Genomic DNA, 12,500 nt, shown 5'->3' on the forward strand with positions numbered 1-12,500 from the left:
TGCTAGACTGAACTAACTGTCATTTATGTTTTAACTCATGCTAATAATCTTGTGTTTCAATTTCAGAAAATGTCTGCTTTTGTCGTCTCTGTTGTTGGAGGCATATCAGGGCTTGCTACACCAAAGATGCCAAAAAAGAAGACAGTCACCTGCAATACTTAGTTTTGACAATGGCATTACTAAGTTTGATACTAAGATAACCAGTTCTTAATTATCAACATCAATGCAAGTCTTGCGTTGTTTAATGTGGCACTTCAAATTGGAGTGCAAGAAATGTGCACCAGATTTTAATATTCGAATGATTAGCAAAATTAAACCATGTCAGCTTCTAAAACTATTAAATGATAATGTTAAACTAAGAGCCATTCCAATCAAATGCAGTTCAACTGCAGGGTGCATTGCAAAAGTTCAACAAATGGAAGAGACACTGTCTAAGACATTTGCACTCTGGCCCAGTAATGTTAAACAACACACGAAGAACACTGAAGATATGCATTTTCTAGACTCCATGAAAACTGATTGTGTAGCAACATTCGATTCTCGTAATAAATTGTTGTCCTTAAAAATTGAATGCTGCAAAAAAATAATGAAGTTGCAGAACATACAACATTAAAGAAATATTGTGTCAAAATTTAAAAAGTAAAGGTTACATTTAAGCAACCTGGGGGACCTCACAAAGCCAGATGGATGACAAAACTAATCTATGCCATCAAAATTTGTCTCTTTGAACTGCTGATCCAAGAACTTCCAAGAGGATTAATAATGACAACAAACCAGCAGACTTTAAAATTCGGCCACTTTGTTAATTTTGTGACATTTGTCTTTAGTTCATAGTGTGCATCTGTGAAAGATGCACCATAACATGACCTGAAGTTTTACCAGACAATGCTGTCATATGCAGCTGTAAATCCAGAGATATCACAGAGTGCAATTTGTGCCTTCAAGCTTCACCTATAGTACTTATCAACAGAGATGGTACTTCTTGCTCTGTGGAGTATATACCTCTTGCTCTGTAGAGTAGTAAGGTGCCAGCAGATAAACGTTGGGCTCTTGCAGACAAACCTCTTTTGGAAAAGACTGACAGTGTTTTGATTATGTTGCAGCGTAGATTTGGAAAAGGGTTTAGAAAGCCAAAATTTCCCACTAATGATATAACAATGTCAAAAAGATTAGTAGATCTGATTTGACCAGACTAGTTATTTATCTTTCACAACCTTTAGTTGAACTCAGAGTTCTTGATTTAGTTGAACTCAGAGTTCTTGATGCATATTGATGTTTGTAATTTGTCAAACCTAGCCTTATTTAATGCAACATTAGTTAACCTGAATCCCATTAACATTGTCAATGACTGTGCTGAGAGGGGAGTTAAACTCAATGCAGACTTTCTGACTTCTTTAAAGGGAGAACAGCACTATCAGAATGTTCTGCAATTGGATGAGCAAGATAGCTATGCAAAGCTGGATCTCCATAAACAAAAGAAATGACTGGAATTTAGCTTTTAATTGGGCAATGTTAGTGTAAGAGTGAGTAATGTAAACTTCTGTTTCACTTTCTAGAATTTAATCTTGTATTGCTTGTGTTATGAAACTAATAAAGCTATAAAGATATTGCAATGGGCATAAATCATGTTAAAATGGTAAAAATTCAAATCTGGTGGACCCTCTAAATTTTGTCCAATTCTTCTAAATCTTTGCCATAAATTTTTTTTTATTATTAGAAAAATAAAAAAAATGGGTAGAAGTGGTTTAAACAAATTTTTAAAAATCATGGGGCATTTAATGCACTCTAATATATATATATATATATATATATATATATTATATATATATATATATATATATATATATATATATATATATATATATGTATATATATGTATATATATATATATATAAATATATATAAATACACACACATATATATATTTATATATACTAGCTGTTCGGACCCATAAACTACGGGTCTTAATAAATTTATTCCACACCAACCTTTTCTATACTTATTCCTTATTTCAATAGTTTTTTGTAAGCGTTAGAAAATAACTATATACACATAGAAAAACTATACTTAATGTTTCCTTTTTAAAGATTTAAAAAAAAAAATTTCTTTTCCCAAGTGGGCACGGTATGTTTTTTAAACATTCTTTTGACGTTTTTATTAGGTTTAAACCTTATTAAAACGTCCAAAGAACATTTTAATAACATTCTGTGCCCACTGGGTTACAATTATCAATTTCTATTATAATTCTATTAAACTTTTAAAAACTTTTAAAAACGTTTTGGTAGCCATAGCGCGAGTCGCTATTTATCAACAGATAGAATATTAGTACCTGTCTTAATGTTATTTAGAATACATGCTTGAAATGTGTTAAATAATTACCATCAGTATAAAAAGTTTCAAAAAACATGAGGATATAGACTTAAATACATGGAATAATGGACTTACCATGAACAGTATAATACTGGTCATGGTAAGTCTATTCCACACGAACTACTTTAATAATTTTGCTTTATTTAAATAAATTTTAAAAAAGAGAAAAATAAAATCATCTTTGTTTTGAGTTTATGATTAATGTTCAATACTTTATAACTTGTTATAAACTTCTATGAAAAACAAAAAACAAAAAAAAACAAACAGGGATAGACCATATTTTTTTCTTTAAAAAGTTTCTATTATTTTTTTTCCGACCATCCACAGCTTATTAGAACTTTTGCCGCGTTAATTTTAATGAAAATTAAAGTAGTCATGTAAAATCTGTTTTCTATAAGAAAGAAAGTTGTCTCTTTAATGTTTGTTAAACATGCAGACCTAACTAATTACTTAAGCACATCAGTAACAAAAGTATTTCTATCATGGCATATGCGCAACAAATTTCCAACAATGTTTTTTAAAAACTTTTAAATACTTTTTAATGCTTTTAGAAATTTTAAAAAGTTTTTTAAAATACTCTCTCGGTTTTGTTTGTTAACAAGTAAAAATAAATCTGTAAAATTTGATATAATTTTTAATAATTTACAAAACTTGAAGTTTACAGGTTAGATATTTGCATAGATATTCGTTCACATAGACAAAATACAAATTATTACAGATTGCAGTTTCAAAAAAATGGTTAATGACTTTGTAAAATAAAAGATATTTTTATTTACCCATTTATAACCAAATTAACAAAACATAACAATTTTCAATCTGATTGAACTAAAAAAATTAACATCACCTATAAACAAAACATGTTTCATTAAGTAAAACATCAAAAAATTAAACTTTAGTAACTTTAAAAACAGATTAAAAAATTAAAAAATGCGTTCTATTTATAAATAAAAGTATATTCAATAATTGCATCATTTACATCAATATTTACATCATTTATGATAATGATAATAAAAGATTCAATGATATTTCAGAAATTTATAAAAGTTAAATAAGAAATGCAGAAAACTTACCTAAAGTGCCTCGTGCATTATCAGTTAAAAGCGTTTGAGTTGACTCTTTCAATATTATACGGAGTATAATACTATTTTGATGGTTATCTAAATTCTGTCATTGTTGCGCACTTCGTTTAAAATGTTTAATGGGGGCGTGATAAAATAGCTGTAAAACTGTAAATTTCCTTATTACCTTAATATTAGGTATTTTTAACTTTTTATTAATTTTAAAAATTATAAATTTAATAAAATTATTTATTTTAAAAAAAAAATTAAAATTTTCAATTATGTTCTTAATCAAAACATATATTTTAAACCCCATTAATGTTTAAAAAAGTTGTCTTGTAGCAAGTTCAAATCTTCACCATGCTTTTTTTTTTAATTTTTATTATTTAAAATGCAAAACAAATCAATTTTCTTTCAAAACAAATTTTTTTCTTCAAAAGTGTTTTATTCTTTATTTTAGAAAAATCAAAAAATATTAAATAAAAAAAAAAGACGCCAGCGGTAAGAATTGAGCCACAGCCTCCGTATATAATGCCCAGCGTGCTATCCACTCGGCTACGCAGGCATATTGTCCAACATAAGTTTTAAAACTATATAAAAAATTAAAAACTTAATTTAAATAAAATTAAGTACTATAGATAAAATCTTAAGGAGATTTTGCCGCACTGCATTTTTCAAGAGAAAGTAAAGCTGTAAAACTTGATATCTGTTTTAGTATGTTTTTAACATTACATAATTTGAAGTTTACCAAAGTTAGATATTTGCATACACTTTCATTGACTTTTCTTAAAAAAAAAGTGCTGCAACACTTACTCGCTATTGCCTCAGTTGCAATGGCTGCCAAGAGTACCGTGTCAAACACTCTCAAATGAGAATTGACATGTTCCTTATTATATTATAATATTATATATATATATATATATATATATATATATATATATATATATATATATATATATATATATATATATATATATATATATATAGATATATATATATATATATATAGATATATATATATATATATATATATATAGATATAGATATATATATATATATATATATATATATATATATATATATATATATATATATATATATATATATATATATATATATATATATATATATATATATATATATATATATATATATATATATATATATATATAGATATAACCCATGGAATTAGGAAAAACGAGGTCGACAATAAATTGCCAACCTCAAACTGTTAGAGACCCGCTTTAGGTCGGCAATAAAAATTTGACACAAAGAGGATACCATAAAACATATAAACAAGGTCTGCAATTTTTTGCCGTCCTCAAACACTTTTAGGCAGTTAGGTTGGCCTTGCTATATTTATATATATATACTCTTGCATGGTCATTTTTAAATTTTTACCATAAAATGTCAGTTTTAGGGGATTTTTTCAAAAAAGTTATTTTAAAAACAGGAAAATTTTTTTTTCTTTATTATTTGATAGACTGCCTGCCCTAACCAAACCCTCAGTCAATCTAGCAACACTCCATTGCAAGTTAGGCTATAAGATAGTCAATGTAGCATCACTCTACACATGTTTTACAGTGAAAAAATAAAAACAAAAACATTCGGAATGTTTTTATTTTTAAAAAATAAAATAAAAACATTCAGAATATTTTTAAAAGCATTGTAGACATTTAATTTGCATTTTTGTGGTTTTTTAATCCTAATTAGTTTCTGCAATTGAATAAATGCATTGTGTTATAATCTAACCTTAATTTTGTCAGTTTAAATACCACAGACAATCGAAGAGCGATTTTTTACCACAATCTGTATATATATATATATGCATATATATATATATATATATATATATATATATATATATATATATATATATATATATATATATATATATATATATATATATATATATATATAGTGATATATATATATATATATATATAGTGATATATATATATATATATATATATATATATATATATATATATATATATATATATATATATATATATATATATATATATATATATATATATATATGTATATGTATATATATATATATAATTAGTAAAAACACTTTTCTAATTTTTATCTTCTTTTATCAGAAGATAAAAATTAGATAAGTGTTTTTACTAATTTATTATTGCTCTGTTATTTATGAACATTGACCACTTTATTATTATTATTATTATTATATATATATATATATATATATATATATATATATATTTATGTATATATATATATATATATATATATATATATATATGTATATATATATACAGTGGTGGCACAAAGTCATGACCACAGTTGAAAAACAAGAGAATTTTATTCATTTTTGGCACAATATAAAATAAAACAGCACCACATTGAAATAAAAATGACTTTGAATTTTCAGTAATAGGCGCCACTAATAAAACATAAAAAATTCTGACTAAAAGACTAGTATTTTGTATGCCCTCCATGCGCATCGAGCACTGCCTGTATACGTCTTGGCATAGATTGTACCAGCTTTTGGATGGTGTCAACAGGAATTGCTTGCCATGCAGCTTGCAAATGTTGTCAAAAATCATCCAGATTGCTGGGTTTGGTTTTCTGTACCTTTCTGAAGACCTCCTCCTACAAATTTTCAATGGGGTTCAGGTCAGGACTTTGTGGAGGCCATTCAATATTCAATTCAATAGCATTGGTACGAGCATTTTTAAGATATTCCATTACTTTCTTAGCTTTGTGGCAAGGAGCATTGTCCTGTTGAAAGAAAAATGGTTTGTTTTTACCAAATAGTTTGTTTGCTGATGGTTTCATTTGTGTTTTTAATATTTCCAAATATTTATCCTGGTTTACCGTGCCCATACAACGACATAAATGACCTACACCTGATCCTGACATGCAACCCCATACCATAAGAGAGCCTACTCCATGCTTTACTGTGGGAGCTACACACAGAGGACTAAATCGTTCACCAACTCTTCTCCTCACGTAAGCTCTTTTAGCTCCACAGAAAACACTAAAGGTACTTTCATCACTCCATAATACTTTATTCCATTGTTCGACAGTCCAGGTTTTGTGCATCTTCGCAAATGCTCTTCTTTTCGCAATGTTATCAGGTTGCAATAATGGCTTCTTTGCAGCAATTCTCCCATTCAAACCAGCTTGCTGCAGGCATTTTCTAACAGTCCTTGCTGCCAGATGAACTTCATGGTTTTTCTCCATGTAGCTTGCAAGATCTGAAGCCGTGGCAAAACGATTGGACAAACTCGCCTGAACCAAAAACTGATCTTCAGTCGTTGCTCAGTTGATAGCTTCTGATACATGGCATACACAATGTTCTGCAAAATTATAATACAAAAATAATAAAATGTTTGTTTAATGAAAGAAAACATGATTTCAATCATTATTTAGCAACAACAAATGTTTAGAAACACAATAAAACTTAAAAAGTTCCAAAAAATTTTTAATTATAGCTATTTAAGATTAATTAATCCTAATTATCACTGCTAATTATGATTATAATTAAATCTAATTAATTTATTCTCAATATTAGCTATACGTTTCGGTACGATATGTAGTTGAGTGAAAATACATTATTTTCAAGTAAATATCTACTAAAATAATGCTAGAAAAAATCTTAAACTTATCAAACTGATATCAACAATTTTTGATCAAATCAACACAGAACAGTAATTAACAAAAATTACAGTAATTATAAAAACAAAAATAATGATATTTGGTTGCTAATAACGCGCCACATCAGTAACTAGATATTTAGTAAGGTTTCCGAATAAAAATCGCTACAAAAATTAGTTATTATTGCCTAGGTACACTATTAGAGAGATCAAATTATGCATGTGGTCATGACTCTGTGCCACCACTGTATATATAATTTAAATCATCAAAAAGGTTGTGTATAAACTTTTTTTAAATATTGGGATCATCATCAGGTATAAAAATTAAAAAAAAACGTTAACAGTAACATAAAACAATCTGTTAAAAATATAAAAATCAATGAAATATTATAATGGTGATGTTTTGATGATTGCAAATTTACAAAAAAAAAAAGGTTATTGAACAAATAATATCAGGTTTTATTATTTCTTTATCAGTATGGTAAAATTTTTTTGAGTGTGATTATATATTTATAATTTATTTACTTATATAGCTTTAGTTTATTTGTTATTATTTTTCAAGAATTTGATTATTTGTTTACGAGTGTAATTATTTAGAAAAGATGAACTGCTTGTTGGTTCACCCTATTATTCCACCTTTGCTGATGAAGGAAGAGTTTACATTTATACTAACAATAAAATTTTTGTAAGTTGTTCTATGAATAATTTCTTTTTTAAAACATTGTTATGTGTTCTACCAGTCACAAGTTTGGGTTCACTCGATTTATTTTTTAACTTCATGTAGTTTTCTTTTTTACATATAAATGAAGCTCCTTTTATTCAAAACTAGCATAACATAAATTTAAAAAATTTATTATGACATTTTTATTATAAAAAGATTCACGCACCTATTTGTGAACATAGAGTATGTGTTTTTCATTATTACAATAATGAATACACGCGTTTATTTGTGTTCAAAGTAAAAGAAACTGTAATAGAAATGCTCCTAAAATTTGCCATGTTCTTAATTCCATGTAGGAATTAAAAGGATCTGTTTCAATTAAAAAACAATGTCTTCATTACTAGCCAAACTAAATAATTATTTAATATATTATAATAAAATTTATATTTAGTATAAATATAATAAAATTTAAAAGATTGAGATGTGCAAAAAGATACAAAGATTTTACAATACAACAATAGTCTCAAGTTTTGTTCTCAGACGAATCGAAGTTGGAAATTTTCAGATGAAAACATCAACAGTATGTTCTTTGGTAAATTGGAGAATGCATGATAAAACAATGTGTGACTCCAACAGTCAGGTTGGTGGAGGGTCAGTCATGGTGTGAGAATACTTTGCTGAAAACAAAGTTGGTGACCTTGTGCAAATTGAGGCCATTATGGATAAAATAAAATACCACAATATTCTCCTTAACACATATTTCTATTTGGAAAAAGAATTGTGGATTTGTTTTTCAACAGGATAACAATTCCAAACACATTTCTAAATTCTGCTGAAGTTATATCGCAACCAAAAAAAAAAAAGAACTAAAAAATATGGAATGGCTTCCTCAGTTGCTTGATTTAAACTCAATCAAGTTGTTGTGAGACAAGTTAGAGAGAAATATGAGAAATATGCATCCAAGTAATCAAAAACACCTTTGAATATTCATAGAAACATGATGGATTCAAATTCCAAATAAATCATTGCAGAAATCAATTGTAATGATGCACAGAGTATGTGCTGCTGTTATAAAAAGGACCAGAGAATGATACTTTGAAGAATCAAAAAGTAGAAAGAAGATTTTTTGTCATCTTATTTTGTTAAAGACTCTATTGTAAACAATATGAGTAATTTAAAATCATGTAAAAAATCTGTTTTAAAAAATAAATAAAATATATACTTATGTTCTTTAAAATAATTTCTGATGTCACTAAAATTATTATTTTTTTATGTAAAAAATATAAATAAATATGATGACTATATATAAATGTATATATTCACTATAAAAAAACGATAAAGTTTTTGTTAAAGTCAATGTATTATAGGATGCATTTTTTGACTTCTGCTAAAAGTTTAAGTAAAATATTTAGTTATAAAACCATATACAATTAGTGCAAATAAGTTAAAAAAAAACATTATGTTAAATGAATAAAAAAATACATCATGAAATGAAGTATAACTTCATGAAACCCATTTAAAAGTTACAAAAGTAATATTATGTAATTTAACAGAAAACTTTGTCATTTCATTTAGTGCAGCAAGTTTTATTTAAGTGAAGAAATTTAAAAGATAGTGAATTTTTTTTCTCCAATAATGTTAAATCATTAATGTTCTAAAGGCTAAATAACTTTACCTAAATAACAGGATTTAAATCTTAAAAAAATATTAAAAAAATAAATAATGAAAATATAAATAAAAAATATTGATAAAAATGATTTAAAACTTAAGATAAAAACATTAAATGTTTTATCAGTAAAAGCATTGTTTAAACAAAGTTAAACAATTCCAACCTTCATCTTTATTATTACATTGTTATCCATTTTCCCTCCCAATAATCAATTAAAACCTGATGTTGAATTTGCTTACAGGTATACTAAGCTACAAAGCAAAACAACTCATCGCCAAGTGGTTTAACCAAATCTTGAGAGTAATCATTTGCACAAATTTAACATTATCACTCTAATTAAAATTACTTCTATAAATATGATGATTTTTATTCTGCAATGAATTTGACTCAAAACAAAAGTATGTTAATAAAAATAGAAATCCAACAAACAAGCAAACCATTACAAAACTTTCTTTTACTGATTATTATAAAGATAATTACATAGTTAATTTAATAATTATTAATTGCAGTGTTAAATGCGTTAGTGGTGTAGTGGTAGAGCTCTTGCTTCATAAACAAGAAGTTCAGAGTTCAATCCCCAACCCGTCCCTTGTAGTGCCTTGCTCAACCGTGTTTTGGAGTTAAAGAGTTGTAAGAGGGTTGTAACCACAAGAAGTAGCCTACTTGACTGAAGTGACACTTTATGCCTTAGGAGGTGACATTAGGGGGAAAAAAAATTATTTTACTAATTTTTTTTGAAATTTATTGAATTTTTTTATTGACTCCATAATGTATTTATATGTATAATTAATCTTTAGAAAGGTTTGGATCTTCTAGACGAATATTTGAACCCTGATGTGAGAGCTTATGCTCTATTTGGTTCCACAATTACTAAAATTGGCGATCTTAATAATGATGGATACAATGGTAATAGTTTGTTTAATTGTTTATTTTTAATGTTGTTATTTATTTGAATATAATTAGGTTTTTGTTTATCTTAGATGTTGCTATTGGAGCACCTGGTGGTGGGCCTGATGGCAAAGGAGCAGTATATATATACAATGGTGGTGTCACTGGTATTCGATCTACATACAGCCAGGTAAAATGTAGCTTCATAGACTGTTATAGAGGAACTTACAATTTCTTATATTAAATAAGTTGTTAACTCCTTAGCTTTAATGAAGCAACAATGTTAAAAAAAAAAAATGTTAATGAGTTTAACACAATTCATTTTGATTTCTTTAATGGGTTGTTTGTTACTTTAGGTTATATATGCATCTAATTTTCTCTCCAGTTTTGAAACTGGTTTTGGTTCATCTATATCTAAAGGTGTAGATGTTGATGGTAACAAGTATCCAGGTTAATGATTTTTTTTCCCATTCTTTTTTTTGTAAGTTTTAAAGTTAAATGTGAATTAGATAAAAAACACAGTTTATTTTGAATTAAATTTAGTTGTAGCATTTATAATGACATTACCATAACTTATATAGAAGATTTATCCAACATCTTTACTGCATTCACAGTAGAATACCACAGTCAAGTTTTTTTTACTGCAATCATGGCAGAATATTTCAGTCAAGTTATTTTTTACTGCTTTTGCAGCAGAATACCACAGTCAAGTTTTTTTGAGGATTTTGATAAGATTTAAAATTTTTTCTTTTAATGTTAATACAAATTTTTTTTTTGAGGCGCTAGGTGTTTTTTTTTTGGGTGCTCAAAATATTTACGAGTTATTCCATTTCAAATGAACATACACATGTTACTCTGTGTTTTTGACTTGTAGTTTTCTTGTGTATTAAAAGGTTTATGAAAATTTTAAAAATCTAAAAGTTGACTTCTTTAGGTATTAAGTTTTTCTAGTTAACACCAAATCAGCATTTTTTGCAACTAGTGCATCCAGTATTGTTTATATCAATACTAAAAAACCAGTATTACTGGATTTTGTTTTAAGTACTAAAATAAATATTTTTGCTGAAATAGTTTTTTTTATAAAGTAATTCAATAAAAAAAAAACTAAACATTTTGAATAAAACTAAATTAATTAGATTTTAATAATCATTCTTTTATGTCTAATGGATAATCTAAGGGATAATGTAATGGATAGATTTGTATAGCTTTATTTTCCAGAAGCACACATATCCCAAAAAATATTCAAAGAGTTCAATACTCTTACACAAGTTGACAAAAGCTCTATGTAATTTTATTTTCTGCATGATATAGAAAATCAACTTGCAAAGTGTAAGCAATGCAAAAAAGAGATAAAATCACATTGTGGCAATCACCAGTGGACTCACTTCACCAACAGACATACACTTCTAAGAACAAACCATAAAATTGACTGGAATCTGATTCAGTTTATCATTGAATGAATAGACATCAATTAAAATTGCAGTTGTATAAATGTTAATGAGTTTCAGAGCATTTTATGAGTTTTTGATTTATTTCCTTCTGAAAAAAGCATTGGTTTAGTTTAAAAGGCGTTGACACACTTATGCTGAATTACAATGAAGATATTGTGTGCATTACTAACGATAAAGCTTCCGTAATGTAGAAAATGATTGTTTGTTTAAGCATTTGTGATTATCAGTTTTGCATTGTGCATGGCATTTAACTGGGTGTATCTTTTGTACAAAAAAAAATTAAACTTCTGCTAAAAAAAGGTTGAAAAAAATCTGAAGATAATGAAAATGGTAATAACTAAGATAAAAGCACTGACAACAATGCAAACATAATGATGAAGATGCATGGTACAAATATAATGATGAAGATGCATGGTACAAATATAATGATGAAGATGCACGGTGCAAACATAATGATGAAGATGCATGGTACAAATATAATGATGAAGATGCATGGTGCAAATATAATGATGAAGATGCACGGTGCAAATATAATGATGAAGATGCATGGTACAAATATAATGATGAAGATGCACGGTGAAAACATAATGATGAAGATGCATGGTACAAATATAATGATGAAGATGCATGGTATAAACATAATGATGAAGATGTATGGTACAAATATAATGATGAAGATGCACGGTGCAAACATAATGATGAAGATGCATGGTACAAATATAATGAAGATGCACGGTGCAAACATAATGATGAAGATGCATGGTGCAAACATAA

The 12,500-nt window shown here is 27.0% G+C and overlaps 1 protein-coding gene across 2 annotated transcripts in view; it reads left to right on the forward strand.

Annotated features, from left to right (window-relative positions):
* The window catches only part of LOC101239034 (integrin alpha-8), a 125,819-nt gene that overhangs the window by 52,743 nt on the left and 60,576 nt on the right, over positions 1–12,500 (forward strand). For both annotated transcript variants that reach the window (XR_010641858.1, XM_065810573.1), the window contains exons 10-13: positions 7,655–7,742; positions 10,185–10,293; positions 10,368–10,465; positions 10,632–10,725. Coding sequence is in view for 1 of the 2 variants with exons in the window: in XM_065810573.1 (XP_065666645.1) it covers positions 7,655–7,742; positions 10,185–10,293; positions 10,368–10,465; positions 10,632–10,725 (389 nt within the window). In the remaining variant the exon portion in view is untranslated. The remainder of the gene's footprint in view (positions 1–7,654; positions 7,743–10,184; positions 10,294–10,367; positions 10,466–10,631; positions 10,726–12,500) is intronic.

Source organism: Hydra vulgaris, chromosome 11 (assembly GCF_038396675.1).
Source record: "Hydra vulgaris chromosome 11, alternate assembly HydraT2T_AEP".
NCBI lineage: Eukaryota > Metazoa > Cnidaria > Hydrozoa > Anthoathecata > Hydridae > Hydra > Hydra vulgaris.